The sequence below is a fragment of the Ursus americanus genome, chromosome 16, assembly GCF_024610735.1.
Source record: "Ursus americanus isolate L20-20 chromosome 16, mUrsAme1.1.p, whole genome shotgun sequence".
Classification (NCBI taxonomy): domain Eukaryota; kingdom Metazoa; phylum Chordata; class Mammalia; order Carnivora; family Ursidae; genus Ursus; species Ursus americanus.
The window spans coordinates 47,469,095-47,490,740 of NC_142142.1; the positions used below are offsets into that span (position 1 = coordinate 47,469,095).

General features: G+C 40.2%; 1 protein-coding gene and 1 long non-coding RNA gene across 9 annotated transcripts in view; one reads left to right on the top strand and one right to left on the bottom strand.

Moving 5' to 3' along the window:
* The window catches only part of LOC123792674 (uncharacterized), a 131,745-nt gene that overhangs the window by 19,152 nt on the left and 90,947 nt on the right, over positions 1 to 21,646 (top strand). For 5 of the 8 annotated variants that reach the window (XR_015726990.1, XR_015726989.1, XR_015726991.1 and 2 more), the window contains exon 3: positions 12,130 to 21,469. This is a non-coding gene — a long non-coding RNA (uncharacterized LOC123792674). The remainder of the gene's footprint in view (positions 1 to 12,129; positions 21,470 to 21,646) is intronic. The other 3 variants (XR_015726994.1, XR_015726993.1, XR_006779753.2) reach the window with 2 other exon arrangements.
* Positions 5,394 to 12,786, bottom strand: SC5D (sterol-C5-desaturase). The gene is made up of 4 exons (XM_045797998.2): positions 12,577 to 12,786; positions 11,666 to 11,798; positions 9,973 to 10,073; positions 5,394 to 9,426 (listed from the first exon to the last, which is right to left on the bottom strand). The coding sequence occupies exons 1-4, from the start codon at positions 12,784 to 12,786 to the stop codon at positions 8,971 to 8,973; spliced, it is 900 nt and encodes a 299-aa protein (XP_045653954.1). The 3' UTR covers positions 5,394 to 8,970.

A 21,646-nucleotide genomic window follows, 5' to 3' on the forward strand; every position in this document is an offset into this window, starting at 1 on the left:
AACTGGAGGTTAAATCAATCACGAATGGCCCAACACTTAATCAATCATGCCTACGTAATGAGGCCTCCATAAAAAAACAAAAGGGTGGGTTTGGAGAGCTTACAGGTTGGGGAACCAGAACCTTTCTGCATGCTACCAGGCCAAGCCATGAACTCCAAAAGGACAGAAACTCTTTTGTTTGGGGACACGCCCTATTAAGTCTCCAGCTGGCTGTTGCTTGGTATCCTTTCATATCCTTAGTAATAAGCCAGTGAGTAAACAGGTTTTCTAACATCTAGCAAATTAATCAAACCTGAGGAGGAGGTTGTGAAAACCTGATTTATAGCCTGTGAGTCAGGAGTCCAGGTACCAACCCGGACTTGAATTGGCATCTGAAGTGGAGGGCAGACTTGTGGGACAGAGCCCTTAACCTGTGAAATCTGATGCTATTTCTAACTGGGTAGTGTCAGAATTGAGTTGAAACGGAGGACACCCAGCTGGGGTCAGAGAATTGCTTGGTGGTCTGAACCCCCCTCCCACACTCCCGCACACACCTTGGAATTGGGGTGCAGAACCCTTTTAAAACCCCTATCTCATTTGCAGAGTCCTACTCTTTCCCCATCAATGCCGTAACTTTAACAGACAAAACTCAGTAAGATGGGGAATTCAGCCTGCTACCAGCACAATTCAACTTTGACGTGCATTTCAGAAACGTGGCCCTACAACTACAGGAGATAAGAATTTATTTTAGGGCAATCGTAGAAGCATTTGGGTTCCTTAATTGGACCCTGAACCGGGAATTAATTAATTAATTATTTTTTTATTATATTATGTTAGTCACCATACAGTACGTCCCTATGAACCAGGAATTTAAACTCATGAACTCAGCATCATCTTTGCCTAAGTTCCTTAACACACTTCGAAGCAATCAACCAACCCCTTAACCTCAGCTTCCACTGAAACCTTCTATGCCGCAAGTACTTAGTCCTCCGGAGCCTTGCCTTCCATAGGCACTTGATTACAGGTACCTGCAAGTGATTCTTTCAGTAACTGTTTTGCTACTGCATATCATGGCCTTCCAACATCCCCTTTCATTTTGGAAACAGGGTCATTAATGACTTTAAAGCTCATCGAATCAGAGAAGCAATTGCAGATTAACACAGGATGAATTCAGAACGGATTCTTTTCTAAATGTTTTAATTGAAATATGGTTGACACCCAGTAGTTTCAGGTATCCAACACAGTGATTTGAAAAGTCTGTAGAGATCTGATTCTTAAGATTCTGACCTCCCTCTGGAACCACTTTGAGAGAAAACCCTTTATCAGTATTCCATCAAGAAAGCAAGGATTTGACCACAGGTAACTGTGAAAGCTGGCCACAGTTTATATGAGGTGACTGATTCTGTGTCTGGTGTTGGGATCTGAAGTCTGCAGGGGAGGAAGTCAGGAAGAAAAGATCAATGTGAGGTGGGCATGAGGGGGTGGCAAGGGCAGCCTAGAACTTGGGAGGCTGTGCTGGAAATCGTGATGGTAGACTGGCACCTCTGTCGTCCCCTCACAACTCTGAGACGGAGGGCGTCCGAGCCTTAACCACACATCAGGCCCAGAATTGGGAGGAGCTGAATGGTATCAGAGGGGAGCTGCAGCTGCCATGGGCCCGGATGCTACCCTCTGGCCAACCGGGCGAGCCAGCAGATGAGTTACAACACGACGGGGCAGCAACAGGGTTTCACAGACCGCGTCGTTCTCTCCAAGCACAGAGGGTAAGATGGTTGGGGCTCCATTTCCACCTTCTAAATCTGACATCAAACGACTTGGGTAGCCATGCTAACCTAGAACTGGGTAGGAAAGTACTTCTGGGAAACCCAGTTCTGGCTCGGCGAAGCTGACATGATAGAAGCCCACCGTATCACTGGTCACTGAAGAAATCTCATTGAAAATAGAAAATACTTGAAACTGAATAATAATGAAAACGCAACATATCAAAATTTGTGGCATACAGCCACAGAAGGCCATAGAGGGAATTGTGCGGCTTTAAACATTTATGTTTTTAAAGGAAAAAAAAAATTAAATCAATGATCTGAGCTTCTACCTTAAGAAGTTGGAGGAGGGAAAAGGAGGGAGTGGAAGAAAGGAGAAAGTGAGACGGGCAGAGTGACAGAGAGATCAACTTAAACCCAAAATAAATAGAAGGAAAAAGAGGGAGAAATTAACAAAGTTGAAGACAAGCAATAGAGAAAAATCACCAGAGCCAACAGTTGGTTCTTTAAAAAAGATCAATTACATGCATATTCTCTCAGCTATACTGAGCAAGGAAAGGAAGAAAACAAATTTTCGGTATCAGGAATAAAAAAAAAACCACCACAAAGATCCTGTAAGCATTGAAAGCATAATAGGGGAATGTTACAAACAACTTTACGGCAACAAATTTGAAAACTAAAGTGAAATAAAACAAATTTCTTAAAAACAGTGTATCAAAACTGACAAATGGAGAAATAAAACTATGAAAAGCCTTGTATCTATTAAGAATTTGAATTCATTATAAAAAATCTTCCCACAAAAAGAAGTCCAAACTTGCTTTGAGTAGGCGAAGACTTCTTAAATAGGACATAAAATGCAATAATTATGAAAGATGTAAACCGATAAATTGGTCCTAACCAACATTAGGTAACTCTCCTGTTTTTAATTAAAAAAACACAATTAAGGGGGCGCCTGTGTGGCTCAGTCCATTAAGCACCTGCCTTCGGCTCAGGTCATGATCCCAGCATCCTGGGATGGAGCCCCTCGTCAGGCTCTCTGCTCAGCTCTCTCTCAAATAAATAAATAAATAAAATCTTTAAAAAGAAAAACCACAATTAAGGACACGAACAGGCAAGCTACAGATTGGAAATAACATTTGTAATACATATATACGACAAAGGACTTGTGCCAATATGTAAAGAATTCTTCTAAATCAATAATAGAAAAACCACCTGATCTAAAAAGTGGCCAAACAACTTGAACGATACTTCAGAGAAGAAACACAAAACGCAAAACGGCCGAAAAGCATGAGAAAAGCTGTTGAACATCATTAGTCATAGAAAATGCAAATTAAGCACAAGGAGAGACATTACTCCCCACGCACTAGAGTGGCTACAACTGAAGACTGACAATGTAAAGCGTTGGTGAGGACGTGGAGGAAATGGGCTTCTCATCACTCGTCGTGGGAATGTAAAATGGTACACTTTGGAGAAGAGTTTGATGGTTTCTTATAAAGTTAAACCTCTATCTCCCTTAGGACCAAGCAATTATACGAACAGATATTTACCACAAAGAAAGGGAAACGAAGATCTATACAAAGACTTGTCTGCTTGTTTGTAGAAGCTTTATTCATAATAACCTCACCTAGAAATAACCCAAATACCCATCAGCAGACATGCAGATTAATGAATTGTAATACACTGCAATCGGACAGCAATGAAAAGGAACAAAGTACAGACGTACGCAATAGCGTGAATTTCAAAACATGTAAGCTAAAAAAACCCTAAACGCAAGAGTACATACTTCAATTTATAAGAAATTCTAGAACAGGCAAAATTAATCTCCAGAAACAGAAAGTAGGTCAGTGGTAACGTAGGGCTATGGAGAGATGGCAAAGAAAGATAAAGCTTTTTTTCTGGTGAAGAGAATGATCTGTATCTTCATGGGGCTGGTGCTTCCATGGCGTACACATTTGTGCAAACTCGTTGAACCATGCGGTGAAAACGAGTACATTTTACTGTCTATAAATTATACCTCCATTAAGTAGATTAAAAGGGGAAAAAAAAAACCTAAGGAAGGGTTGGACAAAAGTCACCACAGCAATGGCTCTCGAATATTGGAATGTGCACGGTTTCCAGGGTCCTATTTCTTTCCGTGTTTGGGAACACACGTCAGGAGGCCAAGTGTTCATCTAAGTAAATGGCTGAGTGTGTAAAACTCTCATGCTAAAATAAAGCGATCACAAAATGATACAAGAAGTGAATGAAAGTCTATAGTACAAATATTTTAAAGTTGAGTGATGAACTCTGGATATCATGATGCTATCTTGTGGTTAAGTATGTTTAAGTCTCTGTGAATCCTGAGTTGTCAAGGAGCTCAGAAAACTGTGCTGAGGACACAAGTGTGCCTTTTGGAAGGAGATGAATCAAATGTGTTAAATTTCTTACCAAATGCTTAAGAAAATGTGATTAATCAAATATGTAAACAGTGTCAAGCATTTAGGAGCATTTCATCAGTCAGACTTCTGAGTTAATTGTTGATCGAATAACTGAAAACATGATTTCTCTTTTATACAAATTTTACTGTACTTGTATTTTAATAAGATCAAGTTGAGCCTAGATTTAAGAAACACTATGACTTAAGTGTATTTTAATGACGTATTAACACTACAAGTGTTTTTCTTTCCATACCAAAACTCTGCTTTGACAATGAAGCTCGACAATATAGTTCACACGCGTCCTTCTTGGAAAATTTCTTAAGAAATTTAATTTCCAGGAAGTTAAGTTTCTTCTTATCTCAAAATCTTTTAAACTGGCCTTATGGCTTACAGTAATGCCTTTTTAAAATAAAATTATACAGCAACAAATAATTTAGCTATTTTACAATTCTTATAAAAATATTTACAGTAGATAATGTGACAAGTTTGGTTTTCCTTATGATTTCCCCCTATTTCTAATTCACCCCATCTTTCACCCTCCAGTATTAAGGTGAGAGGACCGAGGGGCTTTTTTCTCCCAGCAATTGATTTCCACTGAGGGCCTATCCTAGGTGTAATGACTGTAATCATTGAACCTAGACAGCAGAGGCATTGAGTGCAATTTACATGAATAATGGCCTCTGCTGACATTTAATTGAGTGTTTCTAACCTATTTAATCTTATTAGGTAGGCAGGATTTTCATCAATTTACAGATAGAGAAGCCAAGGTCATGCAATCTGCAAGTGGCAGAGCCAGGACTCAAAACTGTTTAACTCCAAGGCAATTAGTGTCTGTAGTTCGTCTGAGGTGAATTACGCTCCAGCTGAAGCTATAGGGTGTCCTCCCTGGTTGGTCATTTCTTGGGGTCATCAACCAATAATTCTGATCTATTTTTTTTTTTCCTTTCTGTATCCACAGCACTGTTATGTAGTAACTGCACACTGATTCATTCAACCCTCAGATCAGTACTCACACTACTGTTTCCTATATGGTCAGAATCCACGGTACTGGTGGGTTTTGTGGGTTCCCAGTGGAGGCGTGACTTTGGGGGAAAGAAAGGATAGTGCGTCCTTGGTGAGGACCCATCTGATTCCTCTTTACTTCCCCTTTGACTTCTCCCAGGCACTCAGCAAATGTCAGTTAATGAATAAGAGGTGAATTATTGGTCAAAAAGACAGTGATAAAGAATCTACAGAATTCCTTCAGCAAAGTATTTATTAAACCTCAACCGTGTCTTTTAAGGACACACAGTTTAATACAGTGATGATTCGCACACGGTCTCTACTTTGAGGGAATCTGGGGTCTAGAATAAATCGGGTGCACTTAACAGTGTTAGAGGACAGAAAGCAGTGACTGCTGATAGAAGACTGCCCATCAAGGTTTTTGACTTTGAAGAAGTTGCAAAGACAAGGAAAGGAAGTTCTTTACCCCTTACGTTGTCTTGTTTCTTTGGACATCTTTTTTCATGCTCTCCTCAGCAATCTCCTGGCCTCCAACTTCTCTTCTCTCTGGGTCAATCCTAAATCTTTGTTCTGATTTGTCTCCCTACTTTCCCCCTTCCCCCCAGACACCATCTCTATTTAAATAATCTGCCAGCACTGCGGACTCCGTGCATCAAAACCGGCACTCCGAATTCTCTGCCAGGTCTGTCCCTGACTTCTTGAAGATGGGAAGAGAAAGAAACGTGGGCCAGGGCAATGCGAAGTAGGAAGTTCACAGCATGTAGGGGCAGGGAGACGGAGACACAGCAAAGAACAGGACGGCGCCCAATATGAGTCTCTGGGTTTTTGAAATGTGTTCTTACACCACCTTCCACTTCCTGATTTCTACCGTAAAACTGGAGAACGGAATCTTTACTTTCCCCTTCTGATCTTGAACTATAAAAGGTTTTCCAAGTCAAGGGGAAAGGCCTTTCACTTGATGTTCCTATGGGAAGGAATTTAGATCCTCACTTCCATGAATACTGTCTGAATTCCTCTAATGGAGACGCGGACAATGCAGTGGGCATACCAGGAACACTGCAGGACCACTTAGCATAATATTGCCTAGTAAGACTAGAATTTAAGAAAAAAGGAGGGAGGGCAGAGACTAGTTTGATTATGACTAACATCTTTAGGAAGCTTTCCTCTCCTTATACGTTACGTCCTTTCTTTTCTAGTAGCTATACAGTAGTTAAGAATCTGGAGGAAATGAACACTCATACTCAGAGTAATGGAATTAAGGGCGCCAAGACATGTAGTGGATGGATAACTTGAAATATTCTGGGGGCTCATTCATCTCTTCAGTGCCTTTACTGGGACCCCCAGAAGGAGGAGGATAAATTATGTGAGTATGGCAAACAGGCTAGTAGTTCCAGAAAGCAGTTGCCCCGTCCTCCCAGGCACAATGAAGACACATTTCCCAGAATCTCTTTCAGTGAGATGGGCCATTCAACTAAGTTTTGTCTAAAGGAACATGGGTAAGGGATATGCAGGACTTTTGGGCCCTCTCCTCCTGTGGACTCCTCCAACAAAGAAGACTCTGGAAACTGGAGACAGGCAGCCCTCAAGATGGGAGGAACCTGGGTCTCAGAATGACTGTGGAAAGCTGTCCACTGACCAGAAACATCCACACTGGGCTTTAACGAGACAGAAATAACCTCGGAAAAGTCAATGCAACTGTGTCCCAATTCCCTCATGTCAAGGACTTGTAATGGTGCCTGATCAAGAGTAAAAGCTCATTAAATCTTAGCTGTCACTCACGACAGCCCAAAAGCTTGGGGATGCAGCAGAAGCGGTCCCAAGAGGGAAGTGTAGACCAATACAGGCCTACCTCAAGAAGCAAGAAAAATCTCAAACCACCTAAATTTACACCTGAAGAAGCTAGAAAAAGAACAAATGAAGACTAAAGCCAGGAGAAGGAAGGAAATAAAGATTAGAGCAGAAACAAATAATCTAGAAACAAAAAGAAACCACGCAACAGATCAATGAAAACAGGAGCTGGTTCTTTGAAAAAATTAGTAAAATCGATAAACCTCTAGCCAGACTCATCCAAAAGAAAAGAGAAAGGACCAAAATAAAGAAAATCACAAGTAAGAGAGGAGAAATAACCACCGACACTCTAGAAATACAAGGAAGAGAACATTATGAAAAATACCAACAAATTAGACAACCTGGAAGAAATGGATAAATTCCTAGAAACATACACCACCAATGCTGAAGCAGGAAGAAATAGAAATCTTGAATATTAGCTGTCATTATCCCAGAAAACAACGCCGACTTCTTAATTTCCTCCTTCTGGTGGGGGGCAAAGTGGAGCACTGGAGGCAGGGAGTCAGTGAAAATCACAGGCTGTATCTGTCAGTTACAAAACACCAACTGGTTCTCTAGGATGTTTAAGCAGAGCAACACTGTGATAGTAACTCAGAAAAAAACTATTTTCTTCTGGATCCCAAGCATTACATTTTATGACTGGTCTCTTGCTAAAACACTCAAGTCTAATAAGATATGCAATATAAAAAGAATGTGATACCCCCTTCTTTCTCCCCTTGACATTGAGCATTTGGGGACATTTAAAAGTTCTGACAATCCATGTCATTTATGTGGTTTCAGATTGACACAAAATTTGTAAAAGAATACTTTGTGCTGTTACAGTATTTAACTGATACAGTTTAATAATAGTAATAACCAACTTTTATTGATTTTACATAAATAGCTTATAGAATGCCTTTCCAAGCCACCTTTCTCCAACATATTTATGTTACAACATACAACATTTCTTTATGAAACTATTTGTTAAATCTTTTTGCACAGAAAGTGGGGAAAAGTGAAAGGAGAAGAGGGAAAATAAGATTTCAAAACTAATCTTCAGTGATCGGCTTAAATATTTGGCAATTACTTCCTTTTATAGGAAATTATAGGATTGTAACTTTGAAACATATCAAAAGTGCAGTGCATCCATTTAATTAAAAAAGCAGTAGTGTCAAATATATTATCTGGGCATCAAATTTCCCTTTCTAAATATATTTAGGTTCACATAATTTTATACTTATTAAATAATGGTTTAAAATAATAACCACCAAAATCTTTAAATAATCCCAGATCTGGATTAAATCATGGTAGTATCAGTATTTTTTAAAATTCTAATTTATTTTCTCATCAGTAAAATGTAATATTTGACCATGTCCCCACAGAATAAACTTCCTACGTGTAGGAAGATGATAATCTTATTAAACCTGCTACTAATTGGGTCATTTACTTGGCCATTAATATGTTATATCAGATTTTTGTTGTTTTTCACACTGATGTATCCACTTGAACAAAATACTACAGGTAGTCATTATCATACCCACATTGAAGACTTAACCATTTCTGAAACAAGGAACCATGTTTATATTAGTATCTCTTTGTTATGATGCGCAGTCTTGGTATTATCAAGCACAATGTATTTTTCTTAATGAATATGGGTGGATTAAGGCAAACGGACATAACCTAGTCCCCTCAATAATTTATTCTCTATCTTTATAAAAATTGTTGTTGAGGCTATACAAATTACAGATATGCCCGTACCGAGACACGACTTGTCCTTGAGACCAACACCTAGTATGGTAAGCAGGAGGTTAAAATCTCGGTGTTCACAGCATTCTTTCCTTGATCTACCACCACGATCACTCCTCCGCAGTACCTACCATGTGGACTCTCAAATACCATTTCCTTGCTATGTCTCTTGTTGTATGTATGTAGATTATTTTTCCTTATTAAAAATATTTCATAATATTTAATAATAGGGCAACAATCTACTCAGTCTTTGTCAACTCTCCACTGAATAATTTTTCATTTTTACAACCATTTTCTACATGGCTGTTGCACTTTTCTTCTGTCATCTTCTTCACATAACTAAGTGGTCCCTTCCCTTCAAAGGAGGAAGGGTTTTTGAACGAGCCTCCAATTCTATCCCACAAGGTGAAATACTGTCCAAAGTTATAATCAAAGAACATGTGGTGGTCTGTATGATGGGCTGAGCCGTTAATAAATGGCCTTAAGATTCGGGGAACACGGAAATCACCATCATGAATGGAAATCGTCCAGATATTGACCAAGATGTACAAACTTAAGTAGACCACCTTGTGTAATGGGAAGATAAAAGGGTATATATGGTAAGGCAGACTCTGAAGGAAGCCATCCACAGGGTGAAAAGCATGACTTGCAAATGGAGAAGGAATCTTCCAGAGATGATGAGGTTTGTGTATGCGCTACAGAAGAAAAGAACACAGTTAAGAACCACCTTTATTTTTCAACTTAGCTTTTCATGCTCACATTGTGGAAATGACCTAACTTAAAAAGTCTCTTTAAAGTCCACAAAATCACTTTATAAAATGCACCCCTTTACCTGAAAACAGTACTATTTTAACACAGCCCCTCCAGACTCATAAAGAATACAAACAAAATGCACCTGGTATCTGTCATGACTTGGCTACCCAGGTATTTAATAAGTTAGAGGAAATTCTTGGAAACAGGAAACAGAATTTGGGGGCACCTGGGTGGCTCAGTTAAGTGTCTGCCTTCGGCTCAGGTCATGATCTCGGGGTCCCAGGATCAAGCCCCGCACTGGGCTCCCTGCTCAACGGGGAGTCTGCTTCTCCCTCTACCCCTCCCCTGTGCTTGGGCACTCTCTCTCAAATAAATAAAAATCTTAAAAAAAAACAACAACAAAAAAAACCAAACTAGAAAAGAGAACTTGTAACCACACACTGCTGAAATGTATATATATTTTCTCTTTCCCCTAAAAATGACTCTACCTTATACACAAGCCTGTGATGAAGGCCTCTGTGAATCCAGTAGATCAGCATGTCAGTGAAAAAGAGGAAGGACAGCACACTAACAATGAGGTGAAACCAGCCTAGAAGAGAGAACACGTTAGAGCAGAATCAAGATCTGGCTTCCAGGACCAGAGTTTACTCGGTACTTGTCCATCTAAGGGCACAAAACGTGATCCTAGACTCAAACACTATCAACTGTTTTGGCTAATGCAATACATGATAAATTAATCTCCCTTAACTCTCTGGTATCTGCTGCTTTCCTCATTTCCCTCCCACAAAAACTTGAAGTTAAACAATGATGGCACTTACGAGACAGAAAAAGCATATGCTTAAGGCATCTTTCTTATTTAAATCTCTAAGCATAAATAACACCATTTATTTTTCCTTCATATTAACTTCTGTAAAACATATCTTTACATACGATTTTCCTGCTTAGAATTTTGTTTTCCACTAAATACCTCGAGCCCAGCATTTACCCCATAACCCAACACTTCCCGACCTTTCCCAGCCTCATCTGTTCCTGTACTAACTGCGCTGGTTTTCTCAATGACCTCCCACCATCTTGAAAGCCTTACCTCTGTACCTTGACTTTTTCTATTCCGGGTATCTAGAACACTATTTCTCCTTTTGTTTTTACTCACAATCCTATCCACTTTTCAAGGCCTAGCCAATTCATCACCCTACTGTATAATTTTTGTTCCTTTCCTTAAATATCCAACCTCTTATTTGGACAACAGGTGTGCTGGCACCAGCAAGCCTGGGTTCCAGTTCTTACTTGCTGATCCACCACTTACTTGCTGAATGACCTAGGCAAGTTACTGTACATTAATTTACTCACCTATAGAAGGAACCTAACAATAGGACCCATGTCATAGAAGGGATGTGGAATAAAACAGATTGATACATGTGAAAAGCTTAGAACTGTAGGTGGTACATATTAACACTCAATAAATGTTAACTACTGTTCTTACTTTCTAATACTAGATACTAGAGATGTATCTTCATTAAATAATTTCAGAATTTCACAAAAATTTAGTTTAGGCACTGCAGGACTATCTATAATAGAAAAAAAAGAGGAATAATCTACAGGGGATCATTTAAATAAACGGGATATCTACACAATACACTATAACTAATATACTATATAATGAAAATATGGGCATATATACTACTAAGAAAAAAATCAAAGTCCAAACCAGCTTGCATGGTAGGGTTTCATTTTTGTAACATAAATAATGAAGTAGACAGGCATAGACAAGTGGAAGGATATATGTCAAAAGAGGTAATTTCTAGGTAGCAGGATGGCGGATTTTTAAAACTCTGTCTTTTCTGATTTTTTTCTAATTATCATGTACTACTTGAGGGTTTTTTGTTTGTTTTGGTTTTCGTTTTTTTTTTTTTTTTGAGTCTGAATGCACTAAAGAGAATAGTGAACAAATGCAAAGGTCTGTCTCTGATTATACTCAGCTTCCCCTGGGCACAATTCTATCTACAACCAAGACTTTAAAATTGATCGATTAGGAAATGTATGTATATGGCAAGACATAATACATAAAAACAGAGCACTAAAAACAAGTAAACAACTTGTAATTATTTTCAAAGAAGGAAAAAAGAGGCAGATCGGTTCTTTAGAGAAACCACTCTGTGCTTGATGTTCAGATTACTTACTTACCGCTGGGAAACTCTCCTATGTCATCGTATAATTTGCTGTAACCTCTCAACTCTAGCAGGAACAGTGACACAGTAGGAATACTCATCCATGGCAATGATTGGACAGTAAATGTAATCTCTCGATAGACTTGATTCTGAAAATGAAATTGCCAGTACTTAAAAAGTCACAAAATCTATGTTACACAAAAACTAGCATAAAATTGTCTTGGATTGGATTTTTACAATCTCTTTTATATGAAGGAGCTTGCCACCAAACTGTTTCTGTGAAAATGTTAATATGTGGGAATGCATGAGTAAGGAGAACATTCCTTTTGTAAAGAGCAAATGCAGTAAATAAATTCTGAAACTTTCTCTCCTTCCAACAAAATCTGCATGCTAGATTTCTACATATGGAATAATCATGTCTTTCACAAATAATGTCCACTCCCAACCCTCTCTTGATTTTTTCTTTTTTTTTTTTTTCAGTCCTTGGAGTCACTGATAAATACAACTAACTGGAATAGAAAAATGACTGTAAACAAATCTACAATCGCCTATCTAGCCAAAAAATAGATATGTAGTAAAAACATATTTCAAGTTTGTGAGAGTCAAACATTAAAACAATTACACAAATGTGTGTATTTATTTATTCATCACTATTAGCAAAGAAATTCATTCCTATGTATCTAGGAAGACACCAGGCTTCTAGTTAAAAAAAAACAAAACCAAAAACACAACAAAGTTGGATTCATTTATTTGTTTAAATTCAGAGAAGGAGAGAGGGGATTAGCCCTACCAAGAATATCGAATGCATCTGAGGCTGGTTGCAAAAATTTCACTTAATGGTTATAATCAGTTTAATCTGAAAATCTCACAAATACCTATTATTTTTACTGTAACAGTAGCTAAAACGTAGGTAAGAAAATCACTTACCTTTAAAAATTGTGGATGCTTCATTAATGAATGATCGTAGACAAAATAATAGCTCAGTGTTGCAAAGAAGAAGTAAAGGACATAAGCACCAAGATTTGTTATAATCAGGAGACTAATAGTTTGTCGGAAGATGTCATCCTCAGACCATGAGGCTGGGTAGATGTACGGTGTAAAAAAATAATAATCTGCAGCATTGAGTACAAGATCCATCTTAGCCCCTAAAGGATAGACACGTGCAACAATTATTTACCGATGCTGATATTTCTCAATAAAAAACTTTTGGAAAAGCTATACATGAAGTTCCTGCTTTAATAAGCACTTTTAGTGTGAGGCTGTAGCTACCAGAGTCCCTGAAATACCATCTTTAGAGCCAGAAGTGTTCTTAAATATCATCTCTAGTCCAATCTCTTCATATCATACACAGGGACATCAAAGCTCAGAGAAACTGAGGCCCAGAAAGTTTTTTTTCTCTAACATCCAGCTGATAAGTGGCATCAATGAGGATCTAATGCCATCTTGGGGTTCTGTTCCAATGTCTCCTATGGCAACGTGGCAAGTAGTAAAGATGTGGAACGAGGGCAGGAGGTACTCAGATGTTTACTCCTCTGGCAACAAGTTGCAGCGGTACGTCTCTTCTAAAAGCGCTCTGATTTCAGAGTTTTCCTTCAGTGCTGAGACTTAAAGATAAATTTGCTAGATGGATCTATGCTGCCATCTCAGGGACTACCTGTTCTTGTGACAGAAGGAAAGGCCACTCCCATTGACAGAACAAAAGGAGACAGATAATTGACATTAGGAACTAGAACACATGTATTCCTCTCTCCCCAATCAATACTCTAGATCGGGGGCTGGCAACTGCAACCTTGTAACTAAAAGTCGAGGAGGAGAATGCACAAAAGAGTTGTCTGGGAATAATCTGAAATTTTCAATGGTCTTCAGTCCAGCCTGCCTAGAGCTTGGATCACCCATACGTGCTAGTGAACCAGCGTGAAGATGTTTGCCCAGGTATTTTGGAAGGCTCATTTAAACACCGTGGATGTGAATATATACTGAGATCTCATTTCTTTGCTGTCAGAATAAGGAACATCCTACAGTCTGATGATATTCTCTGCTGGTAAGGTTGTAGGGAAATAGGCACGATCCTACCCTGCAGTGGGCTTGCGAAGTGGTGCCTCGCCTACGTGGAGCAATTTAACAATATGCTACCGCGGTATTCCACCACCCCTGCAAATCTATTCAGCGCTCAGGCTGTCATCCGGTATTGTCTTAGCTAATTCATCAGGGTTATGTTTAGCTGTTTCATGATCAGCAGAGTCATTTTCACCATACTTTCAGACATTTTTCACTACACAGCTTCCTAAATTTCGAATCTTCCCTTCTTAATACTAACATTTGTCTTGAGTAGAGTAGTTCTTCATGATATATCCTAGCTTGTTTCACGATCAACAAAGCAATCAGTGGCATTTATTTATGGTCTTGTCAAATCTACTTAATCAAAACACGGTGAGGATCTTCATTTGCCGTCCTGGGCTGTGGTTTCCCCGTTTTTCATTAGTTCTTGGTCCTCACCACCAGTGTAAAACTTCAGCCATCTGTTTTTCTAGTCTTTAAGTCACTTGGGGTGGTAATGCCCACGCTGCTTTCTTCAGTAGGAGGCCTCACAGACACCATGCCCAAGCTCCTGCAAGCACTCCATGTCTGTGCTATTCCTAATGACAGACGCTTCCATTCATTCTGTTATTCACATAGGCTATCTTTATTTAAAAAAAAAATTTCCTTCTGCAATTAAACCCAAAGGAACAAAAACAGTCCCAGCAAAGACCAGAGATAGGGATACCTGACAGGTGCACCAACACACGGGGGACACCTCAGTCAGCTGGGGAAAGCCTGTACCATCAAATGACTTTGAGTGCCAGTGTTTAAAAAAAAAACCGCAAAAACCAAAAAAACAAACTTCTGGTTTTTCAGGGCTTTTTAGACTCTGAAACTGTGGCTAAGGGACTGGGGACCTGTGTTCCTTTGTGTGACCTCGTTGTTTATTTAACTCACGTATAAACATTTGGATTCTCACCTTATGCTATTTAAAACAATGCAACAATGATTAACCCAATATTGCATAAATGTCTACAAGCAGAAGAGCCAGGACCAATATGAGCTGCATCGGTAACTTTGGCAGATATTGTTAAGTTGCTCCGCATAGGAGCTGCACCACTTTGCAAGCCCATAGCAATGTAGGACCGTGCCCATTTCCCTACAACCTTACCAACAGAATATCATCAACTTTAGGATATTCATTAATCTGATAGCAAAGAAATGATATCTCAGTAGATACTTCTCTTTTCATTATCATGAGTGAGGCTGAGCATCATTCTATATATTTAGGGTAATTTATATTTTTTTCCTGTGAAATTTTGTTTTTATCCTGTGCCCATTTTCCCACTGGGCTTTTAATTTCTTAAAATCAAATTCTAGAAGTTCTTTATTTATTAAGAGTGTTTATTCTTGTTTGTGATAGGAGTTGCAAGCATTTTTTTTTTCTCACTTAGTCATGGAAAGTTTTCTTTTAGAAGATTTATTTATTCATTTGAGAGAGAGAGGGAGGGAGAGAGATGAGAGAGCATGAGCATGGGGTAGGGTCAGAGGAGAGGAAGCAGCGGACTCCTGGCTGAGCAGGGAGCCTGATGCAGGGCTCGATCCCAAGATCCCAGGATCATGACCCGAGGCGAAGGCAAACACTTAACTGAGCCACCCAGGCATGCCTGTCATGGAAAGTTTTAATTAACTGATGTCAAATGCCAGATATTGGTATATATCCTTCATTATACATTGTTAATTCAGTCAAATAACAAGTATCAAGCACTACACTAGGTAATGAGCACATAAATATTGGAAAGATACAGCCTAAATCCATCTGAAAGGTAAGGCAACTATAGAAACAAACAATTACATCAATGCAAGTGCTATAATAAAGGTATATATACACAAATTCTATATATCTAGAAAAGACAACACAACTACCCCAGCTTATAGTAGAAGGCTTCATAGTGACAACATCTGATTCAGGCTTTAAAGGACATTATCAAAAGGAAAAGGTTAGGGATGGCCATTTCAGGTAGAAATAACTTGCAGGGCGTCTGGGTGTCTCACTGTCTTAGAGTTAAGTGTCTAACTCTTCTTGGTTTTGGCTCAGGTCACGAACTCTTGGGTCGTGGGATGGAGCCCTAAGTCGGGCTCCGTGCTCAGCAGGGAGTCTGCCTGAAGATTCTCTCCCTCTGACCCTACCCGCCCCCCAAAATAAATAAATAAATAAATAAATTAAGAAAACAAAAAGAAAAGAAAGAAAGAAAAAGAAATAACAACTTGCAAAGGGATGGAAAAAGTCATGGAATATTCATAACTCACTGGGTGCCGCTGGTGGGTGCAGAACAGTAAGACAGGAGTGAAACAGAAGGGGGAAACTGTTCCAGAATAAAGCTGGTAAAAGGAAATTGGTATCAGGCTGTGAAGAGATCTGTTGCCCTGCTAGGGAATATGACTCTCCCTCATACACGATGGGGAGATGCTAAAGGTTTCTGAGCAGGAAAGAGGTTCTAATCGGACCCATATTTCATAGAAACCACTCCATTAGGAATATGAGTATTGATGAGAAGCAGAGACTAATTTGGTTGCTCCCGTGGTATACTAGCTCAGCAGCTCTGAGAAAACACATACACGTTCACCGGAGATGTAGCAAGTATAAAACCCACAGGGATTGATGACCAATTAAATACTGGAATGTGAACAAGGGAGAAATTTAGGCTGGCTGTGAGATTTCTGCTGGCCTGAGTGGATGCTGATGTCATCATAATCACAACAGGGAATGCTGGGAGAGCTGGCAGATGTGGTGCCACAGGGACAGGGGTATAAAAGGAATGAGGGATTCAGTTTGGGTCTTAAATCTAAATAAGCATAGACTAAAAAGCTTTAAGTCTATATTTACTCTTAGACATAAGCAGTAGACTACATACAAATATGAATCTGAAGTTCAAAAGTGAGCTTGGAGTAGTTGAAATTGAAACCATAAAGAGTAGACACTGCCAAGGGAAATAAGGTAGCAAAGAAAGTACATGAAGTAATAGCCGGAAAGAGACATTTCAAAACAACCTAACAATTGAGAAAGATATTGTGACCGGTAAAGGTTGGTTAAGAGTTTACAGACTAATCTGGATATTACCTACGGTGTCCCATAGCCCTAAATCAATACAGTATGGTACAACCAGAACAGCACAATGCAGCCAAAACCAACTCAAACATGAAGACTCTTCTTTATTCAACCTTTAATATCAGATGCAAGTACTAACGTTCAAAAGATCTCAGTCCTTAACTTTAAAAAACTCTTTAGTTTTGCTTCCATCTGAAGACCATGCTAATTTTGTTGATTTGTATATTCCCTGGACATAATTGCTGTTACAGTAAACCAACACCTGGACGGGAGAAAGAAATGTACTGCAGTCAATCTAGCGGCAGCTTAGATACTGTGAAATAAAACCTGTTTTAAGTGTTTTTAGAATTTTGGTTTCAATTAAATTTGTTGAATGTAATAATTAAATATTCATAAACATGTCACTATACTTTCTGACATCTAACAAAAAATCTTCTGAACTCAATAACAATATGACTTCAAATTTGAAGTTTATATTCAAACCCACATTTGTAAAATAGAGATAACAGATCTTCGTTATAGAATTGTTGTTAAGGTTTAGAGACTAAGTTCCTAGTGTTTGGGCACGATCTGACAGATAAAATAGGAGCTATTATTACTGCTGTTACGGGGCCAAAGCTGAGTCAAAATGGCTTTAAACTAAGGGAGAAAAAGGTGTCATTTGATTTTTCTTTGAAAAATAATTGATGATATCTAATATCAATATTTATTATACACTTGGTACCATAAGTATTAGCTCCTTTAACACTAAGAGTTTGGTACTAGTGTTATAGGTACTAGTATTATGGATGAAGAAGCTGAGTACAGGAAATTCAAGTCATCTGGGGCGCCTGGGTGGCTCAGCCAGTTAAGCATCTGCCTTCGGCTCAGGTCATGATCCCAGAGTCCCAGGATTGAGACCCACTCAGCTCCCTGCTCAACAGGAAGTCTGCTTCTTCCTTTGCCCCTCATTCAGTTCATGCTCTCTCTCTCTCAAATACATAAGTAAAATCTTAAAAAAAATTCAAGTGATCTGCTTGGGATTATCAAGTAAACAAATGCTGGGGCTGGAACTCAAACACATGCAGTCTGGTTACTAAGTCCCAAGTTGTTTTTTTTTTTTTTTTTTTTTTAAGAGTTTATTTATTTGAGAGAGAAAGCGAGAGAGCACGCACAAGCAGGGGGAAGGGCAGGCAGAGAGGGAGAAACAGGGAGCCTGATGCAGGATCGATGTCAGGATCCTGGGATCATGACCTTAGCCAAAGGCAGACACCCAACCGACTGAACCACCCAGGTGCCCCTCAAAATCCCAAGTTCTTAAAGAAAGACTTGAACCAAGTTTGACTGCCTCTTCATCACTATCTCAACTCTTCATCCTTGATTTTTTAAATTCTCAGTGACTACAAACTCACAAAATTTTGCATATAATTTTAAGGCATTTCTACCCCCTTAGGTCAGGGGCTCCACTGACCCTAAGTTAAATATCCCTGACTGAAACAGAAGCTTGTATTATTTTACCTTTACAGAAACAAAACTTTTTCATAAAACAGTTACTAATAAAATACAATTAGGCTAGAATGACTGAGTCTACTATTACTTTGGCTTTACTTTAAAAGTATAGATAATAATATTTAACATTTGTTGAGAAACAGGTATTATTTAAAAGCATATTTTATGTATCACCTTGCTTAATTCTCACAACCCTACTGGGTAGGTACTTCTATAACTCCTACTTTATAAATAGGGAAACTGAGGGCAGGAGTATTTAAATAACGTGTCAAGTAATAACTGGGAGGTATATTCCAGAGTCTGTTCTCTCGGCTTCTACATTATATTATCTCTTAACTTGTATACATACAGATGGGGAATTCTGAGTATCTCATGCTAATTACGTTACATAATAAATGGAAAAGCATTCTGTAAGTGATCAAGGATCATGTATTTATCATTTTTTAGATGCTTATCATTAGAAACCTAAACACACACACACACACAACGACGGTGATATTTAAAGCCAGGTAACTTGCTGGAAGGTTTTGGTTAAAAATATCTGGCTAGCACAAGCTTTCCAGGTTGGAAACTTTTCGTACTGACATTTGGAACTTCACCCATTTATACCATCTCCAAATCCACTGTGCTATAACATATGGATGCCAGTAGACATTATGTTTTCCTTTTACGATGCTAACTTAATAGATTATTTCCCTTCCCTTTTAGTCTTCTCAAACCGTGGATTGTTGTCTCCCTCCATCCTAATTACGCTGCAGTAACTGGGGTTTGTGCTGTAATGGTCAGGAGGTCACAACCTAATTTCTTTGCTCCTTTAAGAAAGAAAAATCTCTCCAACACAGAGGGATATCCGTCTCAAAGTAAAGCATTAGTGTGTTCGCTGGACAGACTGCCTTGGATGACCGATCTGCAAGAGCCAACATCAGACATTTCGTTTTCTGCACGCCTATCTTTGTGCCTGTTTCTTTCGCGTGCGGGCCTCCTCTGCGCCCCAAACCTCCTCTGGCCGGGCAGAGCCCCCACACCACAGGTCTCCGGGCCAGCAGGTGTCCCCTGCGCCCCGCACTCGACGCATCACGGCCCCGCAGGCTTCCGCGTTGCCCGGCTGCCTGCCAATCCCTGCTGCTGGTCACCGAGATAGCCCGGCGCCTGCCGAGAGCCTGACGCTCCCGCGGCGTTCCACCCACGCCTGCCGCTGGTTGGAAAAGAAAGGGCCAGCCGCACAACTTCCCCACCTGAGACCCATCCTGCTGACTGCTCCCCTTCCACTTTCCTCCCCCTCCTCGCCCTTCCCGCTCAGGTGTATTCCACCGCCTCCTCCCGCCCTCCAGTCATCCCTACCTCCAGAGGGTCAGTGGCGGATCCGGCCTCCGCGGGGTCGAAGGCTGCGGGGACCACTGGGCAGCCAGCCGCGGTCAGCCTGCGGGCGAGGCCTGGAGGGGCGTAGCCAGGCACACGCTCCTAGCGGCAGGAGCCGCCAGCCTATCAGGGCCCGCCGGCATAAGCTGATATGACGGCAGATCGCGCGACTTGGCTGCGCGCGGCTCTCAGTGGTCACGTGGGCGCCGCGCGCTCGGCCACGCCCCCTTCGTCCTCCCGTTGGAAGGGAGGGCGGGACGCTGGTTCAGGTACGGAAGCGGCGGAGGACGGAGTTTCAGGTTTTGTTTTTGTTTGCTTTTCAGCGGCCACTACGGGTGTAGTTCAGAGTCTTGCACGAAGCAGGCTTACTGTATTTATGCAGACAGTCCTAAAACCGATGCTTTACCTTGAGGGTAATAGGTATTTCCTTTGAGTTGACTGTCGGAGGCATTTTCCCACTCATGTGAAGGAAGCTCAGTATCTGTAAAACAGTTACTAATATTTTTCAGTCCGGAGCCTGCCCTTTTATATAGCATTGAATGGCTGGAATTTGGCTGAACTAGTTTAGGTAGGTGTTTAAATGACAGGAATCTTTTCATAGAACAGATAAAGCCCGTCTGTGCAAACTAACCGGGAGTATGGGTGGCTTCCTAGAAGTCTGCTTTTGTCTGGGAGTGTGTAGTTTTGTTTATTATTGTGGTTGTTTGCTTTTCTAAACGTAAATTGCGGTCGTCATACTTGTAAATCGAATTCCTGGGAGCCTCAGTGTAGTGCTTCTCAAAGGCCAGCCAGCAGTGTCAGCATCACCTGGGAGTTGCTTGGAAATACAGATTCTGGGGAGCCACTAGACCTCCTGGATCAGAATCTCCCGGGGGTCCCACGAATCTGTATTTTAACAAACCCAAAGTGAGTCTAATGTTTGTTAGAGAACCACTGCTCTAATGAATTTGACCAGTCAGAAGAAAATCTGCTCCTTCGGTTTTGCTCCCTTCAGAGTGTCAAGTAGAAGAAAATGCTGGAAAGTGGGAGATAACTAAGTTTGGGAAAGATCCATTTCTGTTTCCTTATAGGACCATCAGAAGTGCTACCATGTAAGGGGAAAAATTATTAGACTCCAATCATAAAACGCTTTTATATGAATATTGTTTTAAATATCGTGGCTTGCCTCCTGTTTTCTTTTTTTAAATTGCCTTGTAGCAGTATATTTGTTTCAGGTGTACAACGTAATGACTTGATAACGGTATATTCGATTCAGGTGTACAACCTAAAGATGTGAAATTGGTTCCTAATTTCCAAATCACATTTCTTCTTTGTTCTCATTTAATCCTTTAATTTTGGGGATTAAGATTTTTATGTATCATTTCTGAGGAACATAAAAATGTGGTTTGTTAACCTTAAAAATAAAACAGCCAGTTATTTTGCCAGCAAAAATGGGTTTATTTGGGATTAGTAGAGAACTGCAATTTGGGACAAGCAAACTATGGCAAAATCATAGGCAAATCCACAGAACAAAAGAGAGAAACTCTAGTTAATAGAGGAAAAGGGGAGGTTGGGAAGGCTGTTGTAAATAAAAAGTCCATTGGAATAAACTGGGAGTTGGAAGTAGAATGGCTTTTCATTGGCTGAGTTGTGACAGTCTTTCATTGGCTGGGTTGTTGCCAGGGCAGAGGGAAACGTTCCTCTTACTGGGGTAGTAAAATAATAGCAAAATTAAATGGACTTGAAAGATTAGGCTCTTCTTGGGGTCTACAATTGACTAGGAGCGGTAGAGTGTGAGAGCTCCCCCTGCTGGCCTCTCAACTCCATTTTTAGTGAGATTTCCTTTTATTCTCACAGATTTAAAAGGTATTTATCTAGTACAGGGACGCCTGGGTGGCGCAGTCATTGGGGCGTCTGCCTTCGGCTCAGGGCGTGATCCCGGCGTGCCGGGATCGGGTCCCACATCGGGCTCCTCCGCTGTGAGCCTGCTTCTTCCTCTCCCACTCCCCCTGCTGCTGTGTTCCCTCTCTCGCTGGTTGTCTC